The 16,086-nt window shown below is 28.9% G+C and overlaps 1 protein-coding gene and 1 long non-coding RNA gene across 4 annotated transcripts in view; both read left to right on the forward strand.

Annotated features, from left to right (window-relative positions):
• LOC111683659 (protein quick-to-court) overlaps positions 1-2,232 on the forward strand; it is a 42,587-nt gene extending 40,355 nt beyond the window's left edge. For 2 of the 3 annotated variants that reach the window (XM_046946006.1, XM_046946010.1), the window contains one exon: positions 1,388-2,232. In XM_046946006.1, the coding sequence (XP_046801962.1) occupies positions 1,388-1,591 (204 nt within the window). In that variant the 3' untranslated portion in view covers positions 1,592-2,232. The remainder of the gene's footprint in view (positions 1-1,387) is intronic. The other variant, XM_046946004.1, reaches the window with a different exon arrangement.
• Positions 2,233-6,745: 4,513 nt separating this feature from the next.
• The window catches only part of LOC124421339, a 16,050-nt gene continuing 6,709 nt past the window's right edge, over positions 6,746-16,086 (forward strand). The window contains exon 1 of the long non-coding RNA XR_006941590.1: positions 6,746-8,032. This is a non-coding gene — a long non-coding RNA (uncharacterized LOC124421339). The remainder of the gene's footprint in view (positions 8,033-16,086) is intronic.

Genomic DNA, 16,086 nt, shown 5'->3' on the forward strand with positions numbered 1-16,086 from the left:
ATTCTCGTTCAGTTCTAGTTCAGTTCTAGTTCAGTTCTAGTTCATTTCTAGTTCAGTTCTAGTTCAGTTCTAATTCAGTTCTGGTTCAGTTCTAGTTCAGTTCTAGTTCAGATCTAGTTCAACGTGAATGTTTAATTCTATTTAAAGTCTTCTCTCTATAACAACTTCTGTTAATTTTGTTTTACTTGTTGCGATTATTGATTAAAATAAACTATTCCAGAAAATTCCCTGCTTTCTACTAGCATAAGACATTTAAAGTAATTTGTTTCTGTTTCAACATCAGATACGTTCGTAAATGCAGTTATTTATTGTTCAGTTAGCATTGATTATCAAGGCGAAACTTTATAAATTGTCGGAAAGAGCGAATTCAGATAAAGTCAAATCAATTTATATTTATATCTATGTATAAAAAGTATAGCTTAATCATTTGAACTGAATTCGCCCTATAGCCTTGAGTGTATCAAATTCGCTTAAATTTGCGAAAACAATTTGGATTCACGAACGTATTTAAAGGTTTATTTTCGTTTTTTTTTTTTTTTTTTTGTAAATAAATATATTTAAGTACAATATGAAACTAATATTCCCGGGGCAGTTGTCTAAAGGTATGTAAACAAATATTTAGTTACAAAAGAAAATATTTATCAAAGTTTTCTAGGTTTTTTGCGAAAATATTTTCTAATTAAAAAAAAAAAAACAACTCAGTATTTTGTGTATTAAATAATAAAACAAGACAGTTTACTCGGTTTAAAAATTTATGTAATTTAAATTTGTAAAACATAATATAACTAGAGTTTTATATTAATATAAATAAAAAAAAATTTAAATAATTTAGCATGTTTTAAAAACAAAATAATATTGTTATATATATACAGACATACATATTAAATAATTTATAACAAAAAAACTCTAAACTTTTTAATAAATAATTACTTATAAAACATTTTAAATCATAATTTACTATTTAGTAATAAATGTTTTAAATATTTTAAACGTATATTTTCTTATCAAATAAAAATATATAGAAATTATTTAAAAACAAATCTTTTAACAGGTTTCATTATCATTATAATAAATCATTTATAAAACAATTAGCACATTTTAAACATTTCATTTTTGTTCATTTTTTTAAATAAAATCATACTTAACCATTTATTGTAAATAAAATAACAATTATCTTGGTGTTTTCATTTTTTAATAAAATTTATTATTTTTTGATTTATTTATTATTTTTTTTTTTTTAATTTTTATTAAAATTTTCCTAAAACACTAAATTTAAAATATAATATTTCCCCTTTTATTCTTCCCACTATTTCTCTATTTTTGTTGTTGTTGTTGTCTTGAAATTTTAAAAATTTATTAAAAATAAATAACAAAAACAAAATGGCAGACCATTTATCGCCGTTTATTGGAAGCGCAAAAGAATCGCACTCATGTGGATCCCGAAGTTACTTTACAATTCCTAAAAAGTGCTGTTTACTATTTCCTTACCGACAAGGAAAACTCCCAGGGTCATTTGCAGGCCATCGAAAGTATTTTGGAATTTAGCGAAGCCGAAAAACAGACCATTAACAAGGCAAGATTTAGCAAATAATTTCAAAAGATAATCTACTTTAAATAAATTATACAAAAATATTTTAAAATATTATTATTAACATCTAGTTAAACTATTAATTAATTATTTAAGTATTTATTTTAATTATTATTATAAATATCATTATTTCTTTTGTATGACATTATTATTTCCCTTTATGTTTGTCTCAATTTGTGTGTTGTGTTTTGAAAAAAAGACCTCGTCAAGTGTTTGTGTTGCCAAGGGAATGTTGAGTGAATCTTAAGTTTTTATTAAGTTTCCTTTTTTTCTAAATTTTAACAATTTTATTGGATTTTTTTGTTTTGAAAAATGTTTTATTTAATTAAAATTGTTTTATTTGAAAAGGAAACAACATCTGTTGAGTATTTGCGGTATTTATTTTGTAACTTTTTTAATAACTCCAAATACTCTGCCGGCCCTTTTAGTTAGGCTTATCATGGAGTTTAAGGGGTTAAGAAACTGGCAAAAGGTTTCGCATTTTTAAGCTGAAGCTCTGAACTTTATGACAATATTATTATTATGCAAAACTGGGACCGAAAAACCACAGTTCTGGTGCACTTTTAGTTCAGATCTAGTTCGGTTCTAGTTCAGTTCTAGTTCAGTTTTAGTTCAGTTCTAGTTCAGTTCTAGTACAGTTCTAGTACAGTTCTAGTACAGTTCTAGTTGAGTTCTAGTTCAGTTCTAGTTCTAGTTCAGTTCTAGTTCAGTTCTAGTTCAGTTCTAGTACAGTTCTAGTTGAGTTCTAGTTCAGTTCTAGTTCTAGTTCAGTTCTAGTTCAGTTCTAGTACAGTTCTAGTTCAGTTCTAGTTCAGTTCTAGTTCAGTTCTAGTTCAGTTCTAGTTCAGTTCTAGTTCAGTTCTAATTCAGTTCTAGTTCAGTTCTAGTTCAGTTCTAGTTCAGTTCTAGTTCAGTTCTAGTTCAGTTCTAGTTCAGTTCTCGACCAGTTCTAGCTCAGTTCTAGCTCAGTTCTAGTTCAGTTCTAGCTCAGTTCTAGTTCAGTTCTACTTCAGTTCTTAAAATGTTATACCAAAATATCATTCTTATTTCCCCCTTTAAACTCTGCGACTCCGCCTGACAATATGTAAAAAAAATGTATTTCCTAAATATTATATTAAATTGTTTATATTATAGTTATTTAATTTAATAAAAACAAGCAACATAATTTATTAGCTTTAGCTTTTAATACGTCCACATTGTATTTGTACTTGTAGCAAAAATAAAAAAGTACTACATTATTATATTTAAACGAAATTTTAGTGAAAATTTACCTAAATCCCATAAAATAAAATATAAACTAAAAACAAATTGGCCTTTTTTATTACTTTAAACAACAAACATATTAACGAATTTTTAAATTTTAAACAAAAATATTCTTTAAGCTTTTTATTAATTGTGTTAAAACTTTAACTTTACATTGAAGAAAAACGTTAATATACTCGCAGGTCTGTTATAGAAATTTTAACAAATGAGTAACTTAAACTGTTTTAAAAACATTTTTTCTAAGAGTTTTAAAATAATTTCAAAGTAAGTTATTATATAAAAAATTAAATAAAATATATAGTTAAACTTTATAAATTATATATAAAAAGATATATGTAATGAATATACATGATACATATAATGAAACATTTTAAAACAATAAAAATAAAACAAATTAATGTTCCAATGAAAAAAAAACAACTGCAAAATGTAGTAAACTCTAAATGTGGTAATAAAACAAACTATTAAAGTTGTGTTTAATTTTAGTTGGTCTTCATTGTTTTAAAAGAAAATATTCTGCATGATGTAAAGATTTGAGTTATATAAAGATGTGATGACACTCCTTTGTTTAAAAATGTTTTTAAAAAAATATTTATATTAACAGTTTTTTGTTTTATTGTAATCAAAATTGTTATACAACAGTTTTTATATATTAAAATTTGACTTATAAGTGTTTTCCTGGTGGAAGGCTTTAACCGCCTTATTTTGTAAAACACTTCACCTTGCGTTGAAAATATTTTCATACAAAATTTTGAAAGTAAAAAAAAGACAATTTATATGAAAATTAAATTTTCAAAATTTAAGTGAAGTGAGGGGAAGGAATTTACAAAATAACATTCTAATAGTTTTTCTGTTCGTATATCACGTAATAATTTTGAAGCAAAATTTGTTATAACAGTTTTTTATACACAATTTCCTGTTAAATAGCTGGTGTATAAAATTTTTAATTGTGGCAAGCTTGGTGTATAACAGTATATATTACATATTTAAATTCGCTCCGTGAACTCTGCTATTGTTTCTTTATATATATATAGCCTGTACTGCGGCCAAATGACAAATTATGATAAGACTGTTTACTGTGAGTGGTAACACAGGTTTCCGATAGTAAAAAATATTAATTCCTAAAAGTATACTACATACATTTATTATTTTATGTTACAAATGAAAAACTATGGCTATTTGTATGATTATAATACGGTAACTGATTGATGGTAATGCAGGGTATATTTTCAAAATGATACTTTACGATGCTATACATTATCATTATAATGGTGAAAGCAAAAATATTGCATACATTTAGGCCATGAAATGTTTGTTAAGTGATGAATTTTCATTTTAGCTCAATTCTTTTCAACTGCTTAATCACTTTAACAGGGTAAGGCAGAGTGTCAAAAATTGGATTTCTGACTAGTTTTGTTCGTTTTTTATACCCTACACCACTATAGTGGGGAGGGTATTATACGTTTGTGCTGATGTTTGTAACATACAAAAATACCCACCTGAAAGTATACCGATCGATTTAGAATCATTTTTTGAGTCGATTAAGACATGTCCGTCCGTCCGGCTGGCTGGCTTTCCATGTAAACCTTGTGCGCAAGGTACGGGCCGCAATTTTCAAGATAATTTGATGAAATTTGGACCAAGCATGTTTTTTGGCACAGGGACGAAGCCTATTGAAAATGGTTGAAATCGGTCAATTATTTCACCTAGCCCCCATACAACCGTACCTCCCGATTTGAACTTTTTATGCCATTATTAACTCAAATATTCTATTATCTCTCTAAAAATTGGCACAAATAAGTTTTATATAAGTATAAATGACACAGCGTCTAAAATTGACTTGTAACCATTTGTATTGCAATGAAACTCAACAAAACTAACTGTTATTTAAAAATATATCCTTTTCCCAAATTTACCGAGGATCGTCCCATATTTGACCTATATAAAGCCTCATTTAGAATTTCTTTTTATCAATAAATTGCCTAAATATTTTGGAATAATATTAAACATAAAAGTTTCTTTATAAAAAGTAAAAATTTTAAAAATATACTCATGGTGTAGGGTATTATATGGTCGGCCATGCCCGACTATACTTTCCTACTTGTTATACATGTGTAAGCATACGCACATGTGAAAGAATAAATACAAAAGCGTGCATTAAGAGCTCATTGCGTTTCACTGCCTAATCATTAAAATATGCTATAATTTTATATGTATCACCTCAATATTCACAAAGCTGATACTACAGAACAACTTAAATGGTAATACAGTAGATTAGCTATTCAAGTGTGTACAAAAATGCACTTCGAATACGAACAATTTAAACGACCTTGAGTTAGGATTAAGTCGACTTTTCAACTTTTTTTCTTAGCGTTATTGTACCCTTGCTTATCATTTTTTCTGTTTGTTTTATTAAGTACTCGTTTTAACTCGTTTAAATTTTAAATTTTTAAAAATTTTAACAACAACTACAAGTAAAAGCCTGCTGTTGTTATCATCACTAGCTAGTAACGGTCAAGTGCTGCCAAGTTGTATATCACATAAATACTTCTACTACTTTGTGATAGCAACTGTGTGTATTAAGTATAGCAGGTGTTTTTGTTGAGTTGTCAACAGAGAACCGCGCTGATTTGGCCTAAAGTGTACTATACGTAGCCGCCGAACAAAATGTCAATACGGCTTAAAAATGTCGCTATATATTGTATAATTTACAGAATACTTTCGCTATATATAAGGAATTTTACAATATAAAACTAAGCGTTTTTTTAAATCAAGTTTTCTTGTACCTAATAATAAGACGTTGATTGAAATTTGGCCAGTGTAAAACTTTTCTTAGTGGCGGTCCACACTAGGAAACTCTTTTTTAGTAAACTTTAGATTTTGCTTGATAGAGAATAAATATTATTCATCTCTCTTGCGGAACGTAGTTTCTCGTACTCGGAAACTTGATTTGTTTTCTTATTCTTCTAATTCGTACAACAACAATTCAATGCAAATAACACGTAGTTTCTAAAACAAAAGTCTCTATATGTAAACATTAAGTAAACTTCAAAAGAGTATTAAGTTCCTCAACAGAAGTTTCCCATTGTGGATCAGGTCTTAAGATTCGATGTGTTTACGTACCTCCAGTGTTTTGGGAAGCTTTTGTGACAAAATATTTGTTTTTCCATCTCTTAGACACAAAATTAAAAATTTCTATATGTCAACCGCCATTAAGAGACCAGGTCATAGAGAAATGCTGACAAATGAATCTCGAATTTATAAAATTTTATTAATTATATTTTTGTACAAAAAAATTAAGATACATAGAGAGTTTGCTAAATAATCCTACTGGAAAGGCATGTATAAAAAGTATGTTTATGATGATTATTAAACTTAAAAATTTTAAATTTTGGATGTGGATTTTTAGATTAAGAGAGAAAAGGATTTTTTTGTACTTTTTCGTTCTTCAAAAGGTATATTATGAATTTTCCAATATATTTTACAAAGAATATGGTACTGTTTTTTCTTTAACTTCAGAGTATATAAAATTCGTCATAGCCGAATATAGCACTCAGAATTTATAATTATATGGATATTCTGCCGGTACAATTCAATTAGGGACCAACTTATAATGCACTTATATGCAGAAATATACATATAAGTGTGATTTAAATTTCGATAAAAATATAAGTTTATGAATTTTAAACTTTTTGAAAATTTTCTAAATTGATGCTAAGTACACATACCGTTTACGCAAAGCTCTAAAATAATTCATTCCCTAAAACTTTTTTTGAAATTAAGTTATATTTTAAAGAATTAACAATTCTGCAAACTCATTCCTGATAAAAAATGGCGATTTTTTAAAACTATGCCGAAAATTTCACTTTTAAAACCCTTGGATTCCGTTTATGTTTAAAATCGTTGTGAAAATTAAAAACTAAACGTAGATAGTGATAACTTAGTCGGCTAAAAGTTGATTTTAAGCCGCCGCCGACGTTTTTAGTGTTAAACGCCGTTAGCATTTGTCGACGCCGAGCTCTGGTTGTCAAATGAAAAAAGATATTTTTCTTCGTCTTCTTCATATGTGTTTGCGATACTTCATTTACGGTTCGTTGTTGCTAGTTTTTCGTTGCAAATGCGGCGGCTCTAAAGTAATATAAATAAAATTTCATGTTTTTTTTCTCCACTCCTAACTAAACGTGTGTGTAAAAATAATTTAAGAAAAAAACTAAAACGAGAAAAAAAATTGTGTTAGAAAATGATAAATATATATATTTAATCCATCTAATAGTTACTACAAAATGAAAAGATACAAAAATTTGCATTTAATGGAGAACGTGTAAATACAATTATTTTTTTGCCTTGATTTGATTTTGTGCTATTTGTTGTTGTGTTGTACGTACAATTTTACTTCGTTCGCACTTGCTGTTGATTGTTGCCAATTAATAAAATCTAAAACAACAACAATAAATTTGAGTAGTGTAGTGGTGATTTTTACGCAAAACAAAAAAAATATAAGAAATTAAAGTTTGGCCAGTGAAAAGCAAAAAAAAAAGTAAAAAAAGTTATAGTAAAGCGAAGGTGTAAGTGCAAAAAAGTAAAATTTTTTTTAAAAAGAAAGAAGAAAGAAAAAAAGAAATTTAGAATAAAATTAAAGCAAATTGTTTGGAATAATGTTTATGGTTTTTGGTGGGTGAAAATCTAAAAGAAAAAAATTTACATACAAAAACAACAATAAATAAAATTAAATTGTTTATATAGTAAAAACCATAAATAACCGTTAGTTTTAGCTGAGACGTGTGCTGTACATCAATGAGTTGTGGGGTTCTTTTAAAAAGTCATCATTGGGTTTAGTGAGGGAGGAGGCCAAAGAATGAGGGACAACAACTAAATGTGTGCTTTTTTTAATAAGAAGAAAGTATGTATAAAGATACAAATAAAAGGAAACAATGTTACAAATTGTAAACTTTCTTTTGTTATTGAGGATGTTAATATTTTATTAAAATTTGTAGATTTCCTAATCCTTAAATCCATTTTATTTACACTTAGTTTCTATATTAGAAAATACCAAAATTCCCTTACAAATCCTAAACATTTTGTTAACTCCTTCTTTTGCCTTTCTCTTTACTCTTCCCCTTTTAAGATTTTTGTTATAATCTCCCTAAACACTCACCTCATTTACTTCTCTTTTATTTAAAGGTAAGTTTTCTCTTTGTTCTTTTTTTACTTTTTCTCAAAAAAAAAAAAAAAACTTAATTTAAGTGTAATTAAAAAAAAGGCCCCTTTTATGAACCGGTTTCGTTAATCATTTTGTTGCTTCTTTTTGTTTAAAGATTATTTTGTATATTTATTATTATTATTGTTGTTGTTGTTGCTGCTATTGTTGATTTAATGAGGGAGTTGAGTATAAAACATTACAATTCTTAACAAGCCTCTCATTTAAATATTTGTATAGGACAATTTATTTGTTGTTATAATGCAGTTTGTTTTTGTAAATATGTATTGTTTCATTTTAATATGTAGTTGTTGTTTGTATTTGTTGTTTTTATTTACAATTTATCTTTTTCTTTAAGTATTGTGTGGTCAGTTTTTTGTTGTTGTTGCATTCTTAATTCAGCTTTCTTAAGTTGTTGTTATATTCTAGAGTTGCCAAATAGTTACGTCTTAAACAAAATCCTAGGAAATTATCATTTTTTCTTATCAGCTTTGCCTTTGCATTTCTTTGTGTGTGTTTTTTTTTTTTGGAATGCATTTTGTTTTTGTTCAAGACCTTCATGAGAGGTCAAAATCATATTATCTCGCAAACTTATAAAATTTAAACGTTGAATAATACTTCCATAGAATTTATATTTTTAGAATTCACGTTATTTTAATCTGGCAGAAATATTAGCCGCAGATTCTTTGAAAATAATGTGATATAATGTCCATGGACATTATTAACTTTTTTAAAATGTCATTCCTTTTAAAAAGTATCCTGGGTAGAAGGCCTTCGGCCGGGAGCAGAGGTTTCAAACTCTGGGGAATAAAATAAGCCTTTTTTGATAAATGAACTCTTTGAGTTCCATGAATTTTCTACGCAATGCTTTTGGACATTGTGACACTTTTGCAAAGAATCGAATTTTATTTTGAAGTTATTTACAAATGTGTGAAATCTATATTTATTTATGTTAATATTATTTGAGTCAAATTAGTTGTATTCTATCTATAATACTTCAATTTCAAAGGACATCTCTCCTGTTACAAGCTTGTGTTTAAATCATTAATTCTTCAGATTTCTGTTAGTACTTCTATAAAGTAAATTCTAATTCTTTTTCGCTTCTTTGGAAGTCCATTTTCATTGCAAAATTATGGCCCCTTTAACTTCATTGTCAGACACATGTGTTAGAGATTTTTATCATTAGACAGTGGAACAATAGTTCAGAGATCAACTACAATATATCGAAACCATCACATCTACATAGAGTCTCAATAATCCTTCATTCCATTTAAAAATAGAAGAAAAATAAAAGAATTTGAGACTGAAATCATATTTAGACTTAATAACGACTGTAGCATTCTTCAAGTAATATTAAACATCGAATTGGGATATCGGGCTTTAATTGACTGGTATCACTCTTAGCAAAGATTATACTAAGTCCCTGAACTATATGTGTACTCCACATCCAGACTTGCCAATGACTGCTGGACAATGAGGTGGCGAGACATTTAAGTATTGTACTATATTTGGCTCAAAGGTCAAGGAAGTATTTGTGTCAGTAACATTGTTAAGACTTTGGTTGTAGCAGAAAACATGATGAGTTGTTAAAGAACAGGAAATCTTTGTTAAGTCTCCAAAATTTTAAAACTCACCACGATCTTGTGAAATTTGTGTGCACAGGAAGCACGAAACCTTTTGCAGTTAAACCATTATCATGTTAAGTTTGAAGGCTTTTTTGGGTATCACATAACGGAAAAAGAGAATATTGATTAAAGTCTGCTGTATGGACTAGTGGTATATTTCGGGCCATAAAATATAGCCTTTCAGAAGTTTAATTTTTCGGTCGAGAAATAGGCTGGCGCTGTAAGTGTATCGAGGATTGCCCAACAGTATTTAGCAGTGGTTGAAGAACATAAAACTTATTATCAAAGAAAATTGTTTGTCAATATTAATCAATATTATTTAAATTAAGATTTCAAACGATTTCGAATACGGCAAATTGCTTTAGACAATATCTTAGTCTCTCTGAATTGAAAATAATTTGGCCTGAAGGATCAGTCAGTTCCTGATAATTTGAAGACATTTTAAACTGATGACAGATCGTGTGTAGCGGTTCAGCTTTGAATAAATTTATTAAGAATCGAATCGATATCATACGTTGGAGGAGTTAGATTTAAGAAAGACGATTGTTTTGTGAATCCGTTTACCAAATTCAGATCATCTTATTTCCAACATGTTTGTTCTGATTTCCAGTAACGTTAGGTTTCGCCTTTCGTCATAAACGAGGGTGTGCACAAGCGTCGCTTGAAATACCCATTTCGTAATCTATGGGGAGACGATTGAATCCGAATACCGAATTCAGCTCATCTTATTTCCAACATGTTTGTTCTGATTTCTAGTAACGTTAAAGGAGGGTGAAAACAAGTGTCGCTTAAGTGTCTCCTTTGTGAGCAAGATAGGGGACACTGGAAAAACCTCATTCGTGACGATTGACTTACTCCTCTAACTGCATGCTGGGTGGCTAAATGTAATCCTAAATATTAGATTAAATTGATAGTTCGGGACTGTCGTACCAAACTGCTTGGAAGTTACCATTTGTTAACTTATTGTTATTTTAAATGAAGGTTATTTCTAGGAAAATCGTCTGGTAAATTTCTTATGAATTCAATACTTAGTGTTTTTGCTAAATTTGATAAATTTTTATTAAACATAAAAATTCTGCAAGTAAAAAAATAAATACTTTTTCCCATTCCGCAGACTCTATAAAGATTATAAAAGTATTTTTTATTTGTTTTTTATATACACTTTTTTCTAATGATTGACATATTTATCTTAATGTTTATTCTATTTAAATTCAAATATTTGTTTTATATCTGACAAAACATTTTAGTAAAAAGACATATTTAAGCTCGTTTTTTAACAACTTTATATACAAGTTATGAATATTGCAGAGTTATTTAAAAGAATTAATTCAATAGATTTGAATAACAATATGAAAGCAACAAACATTTGTAATGTTTGAAATTCGAAATGTTTGATTGATAATAACATAAATTATAGTTAAATAAATACATAGTTTGGCTTAATTTAAATAACTAAATGTTTTGCTAAATTCCACAGCCTAGTCTTTATTTTTATAAATAACGTTATTCAATCTTTATTATTTTAAAATTTGATCACTATTAATGCTTTTGAAAGTTTGTAGCTACAAGTTTGACCTAGTTTAGTTAACTCTCTATCTAATTCTCTTGCTGTAAAGTGAAAAACAAATTTGAATACCTGTCAGCTGTTTAAACAATGTTGCATTTATTGCAATATTAACTTTAACATTTGGCAACCCTATTTTTTCAAGTGCATTTTTATACTATTTGTTAAAACTATCACGCACTAAACCACTCACTCCTTACTCACTTACATACATATGTACATACTTACTCACCCTTCACACACTTTACTCTCTAGCCACCACTACTCTACCACTATTTTTCTACCTTTTATTTGTTGCCCTTTTACAGTTTGTTGATTTTTACCCGGCGCAGTTCCATGTGTATCTATGTACGTTTATTCATCGGACATTCTGGCATTTTAATGTTTGTTAGCTTGTTGGAGTGTGTGTGAGTTTGTGTTTAAAAAGGTTTTTTCTACAATTTCTTATTGTTATTTGTTGTATGTATTTTATTATTTGTTCTTTACTCTCGCTTTTTTGCTTTGTTGTTGCTATTGTATCCATTGTTTGTTAGCTGCCCTCATGCCGAAACTATGTTTGCAGTTTTCCAGGGATTCTCAATGGGTGGTGCGTTTAGTATCTTGATAATAAGTTTTCGTAGCAAACAATGACAATTTTGTAATATTAAATATTAGTTTTTTTCTGCAATGTTTTTGTAAGATCAACAGATAATACGGCAATAGTTTGAAAAGGCCTTTTATGATATTTGTGGTAATAATTGTATGTTCCACCAACTATAGAATGTTTAACGAATTGATCTATACATCATATTGGAAGTTGGAGCAACTAATTTGTTTGTATCAAAAGTATTATATGGAATGAAATATATTTTTTAGTTTTAATGGCCTCCGCCAATATACATTTGGGTTTATTTTATTGTCTCCTTTAGTTGAAACATTCTCATGTCTCCTTTAGTTGAAACACCTCACTTTTAGTGATACGAAAGCACGAGATAAATGTAGACAACATATAACTTTGAACAGTTATATAAAGTAATACACTACACCAGTGCAAGCGAGATGCAAAACTGTCGAAAGCCAGACTACAAACACTAACCTGAATGCGTTTAAAAAATATCGCGATAACGCGAGAGTTGTTTCCCAACTCAGCCCTGAATTGCGACAAAACAATATCTTCATCCTGCCCATGATTTCGTAAAACGAAGCATTCTCTTCTAGTTGTACTAATATTTTTAATGCCTAGAGGAGTGGAATGATCTAAACAGCCTAGTAGATCGGCCGGACAGTTCCGAAAAAATTAAGCTACCACTAGATTCCTAGTAAAATATTTTCAATTTTGTAACGAGTATTTTAGGTAATGTAAATGTAAATTAATTTATCTATATAGTCTATATCGTATGTCCAATAAGGAATTATATAGTGCTTCTAACCGTAGTTGATGTTGGAAGTTTGGTGTTATTTTGATCTTCATTGTAAGAGTAAATAGTACCAAGGGATGATTGCTATCCTGGGGAAAAGAAAAGCTAATAGTACTTCTAGTCTAAATGAGTTCTCAAGGTTGTCAGAATCATTTATATTATCTGATACGAGCAGAGTAAGGTAACCGCAGATTTCATTCTGTACTGGCTATTACGGAGATCCCATCGAGGTAAACGAATTGAAACCAAATTCTGAAATTTGATTAAATTAAATGTTTTGGTATAAGTTTTCAATGATTATGTCTACCCGAAAGAACCCCATTGGCGATTGACTTCAGGAACTATCAAGCCAATTATGAACAATAATTCCTTGGGAGTGTTTTTCCCTTTTGCAAGCTTTATGTATAGTTGGGGGAAAAACTCCCCGGGAATTTGTTAGTCAGAATAATCCTGTATATGTTTGGAAGAGAATGAAGACCGAGTCCGGATTGCCGATACGAACACCTTTATGATGATGATAAAGAAATAATTTTTTCGTGGATGTGCCGAATGTAACGTTTAGAATGGTGATGCTTCGGGATTTACTACCAGACTTTCTGACGTGTATGTTTGTTAATGTACCATTTAAGTACCATTTTGTAAGTTGTAGATAGAAGGGGATAGAATTAAACTTTTTCCTAAATATTCACTACAGCATAGAATACCAGCAAAAACTAGCTAGCAAAAATTTTAGAATTTTGGAAATGAGTACTCTAGATAATGTAGTTATTAAATACATTACCTGGTAATGGGTGGTCGTTACCAATAACATTAGCTGTATATATTTTTCATGTGATTTACAATGCTTGGCGTTGTCATCTCTTTTCGATGCTTTCTGACTTGAGGTTCATTTGAGTGAAGTATGGTTTGGTTTCGACTGTGTATTAGAAATCGTTAAGCTCTTATTATATCCTTCATCTTCATGAGAAGTGTATATATAAGTTTGTCATTCCGTTTGTAATTTCTATAATATAATTTTCCGACCCAATAAAGTATATATTCTGGATCCTTATAGATAGCGTAGTCGATTAAGCCATGTCCGTCTGTCTGTCTGTTGAAATCAATTTTCTGAAGACACCAGATATCTTTGAGATCAAAATCTTCAATAATTCTGTTAGACATGCTTTTGAGAAGTTTCCTATTGAAAATTAGCAAAATCGGTCCATAAATAAAAATCTGAGACTACCTCTGAAAATTAACTCAACAAATTATAAATTATAAGCATAAAAACAACAATAAGGAGATAAAGCAGTAATATGTTGGTAATACAGCTCATATTTGTTTGAGGGTGGTAATACAGTTTGTCGGTGATAGTACAGTACAACAGTTAATATGTCATACCGCTATGTTTATATTTGTTTGTATGGATGTTATGTGTGACAGAGATACAAAATAAATAAAAACTGTTTTTTAAAACATACTTGGTGAAGGGTATATAAGATTCGGCACAACGGAATATAGAAATCTGACTTGTTCTTCTTATTTTTATTCTCAGTTATCAACTCCTCAGGAGACCTAATTCTCATTGTGTCAGATCTTGTAAGCGAGTCTGATTTGTCCTTTGGAGAGTCATGGATTTGACTAACTATGATTTCATGAAGCATCTTTTCAACATCCTCTTTTGTGCTCCAGAAAGTAAATTCTTATTAATAGCTAGTTTAGTTATGCTATCACTCCACTGTTTTAGCATACTTCGTGCCCTTTGTGATTTACTATAATGATGTAATTCCATAGTAATTAAAGTTTTTGCTGGGAATAATTTTTATTAAAATATTTTTTTTTTTGCAAAATTTTTAACCTCTTTATGGTTTTTAAGAACACAAGTTAAGAATCTCTGCTGAATAGTATTATAAATGTTTATTGTTTTCAATATTACAATAAACTATAGCAAATACTTTTTGATCTTTTTATTAACATTCTTATTGTTGTTGTTGTTTCTTTAGGTTTTTGTTTAAAATAAGCCAACTTTTATTATAATGTTTACTAAAGTGCCACTAAAAAAAGAAACTAAAAAAGAGACACGAGGAGGCATGGGGCCAAGCAGCTGGTGTTGTTGGCATAAGTGAATGGTCGTTGTGGTCATATTAAAAGTTTAAACGAAAAAGGGTGCAATGAGGGCAAGTTGCTTACAACAACAACTACTACTACTTACAACTGCATACCGACACTTATGCACTTATAAAGGAATTTATAATTTTACTTTAAATAACCTGTTCTACATTCTAATTACATATGAGCTTATAAGTATTTGTAAATGTTTTTTACTTACATACATATATACATATGTAAATCACATGTTTGTTTGTGTGTTAAAGCACTGCTTTTCTGCAATGGCAACAGGTTTTCAAATACACACATTTCAAACTTTTTGATTTACATTTCCGTTATAAAAGCTTTCGTGTAACAAGTTCTTTAAATCAAAATTGTAGCTTTTTTCTTGATCCCGTTTTTATTGACTTTGTGTCTGAGTGTATATGTGTGTTGTTTTTTTTTTTTTTTTGTTTTGTTGTTACAATTTATTTGTCTATTGTAGAAAAATTGTACATACCACAAACATGTCATAATTGAATTTTAAATAACTAATGTTTTTTTTCTTTTCAACTACTGCTGCTGTTGTTGTTGTTTTTTGTTGTTCTTTGTTTAAGCTTAAAAAAAACTTTTTTTATATATCTCTCCATCTATGGTTTGTATTTCTTCCGCCTACAGTACGTGCGAAAATAACCTCAATGTTAGAGTTACAACAACTGCAATAAAAATGTATCTGTTATTTTCCGGTTTTTCTAGCAAATAAGAACATAACTCGTAAAAAAAAGAACAGGAAAAAAGCATCTATCCGAACAGAAAACATCAACAGATTTTTCTTTTTTTTTTACAAACAAAACAGCTTTAGTTTTAAAAAACTCACACACACACATATATACATTACACTCATAGTCTCGTACACCCCGTGGTAAAGTAGAACGTGGTTCTGGTTTAAAAAAGAAAAAAATGCAATAATAGGAAAAAAACTGCATTTAACTAACTAAAATAAATGCACGCTATAAAGAGACAGTAGACAGATTTTAAGAATCGAGAGGAAAAAAATCCAAAAAAAAAGCTACAAACATTAAAAACAGCAGCATAAATACATATAAATTCCAGTCAAGTAAAATGCAATTACAGTGATGGAAAAATCTGGTGTATATTAAGCTTTATAATACTTTTTTAAGATCAGACCTTCATCTACTAGGAAATATTAACCGTAGACTCTATTAAAGGTATGTTCAAGGCATTAATCAATATTCTGTTGATCAGACATTTTTGATCATAAAACAAGTAGGAAAGTATAGTCGGGCATGGCCGACCATATGATACCCTACACCATGAGTATATTTTTACAATTTTTACTTTTATAAAATTTTTATTTTTTGTAA

This window comes from Lucilia cuprina, chromosome 2 (assembly GCF_022045245.1).
Source record: "Lucilia cuprina isolate Lc7/37 chromosome 2, ASM2204524v1, whole genome shotgun sequence".
NCBI lineage: Eukaryota > Metazoa > Arthropoda > Insecta > Diptera > Calliphoridae > Lucilia > Lucilia cuprina.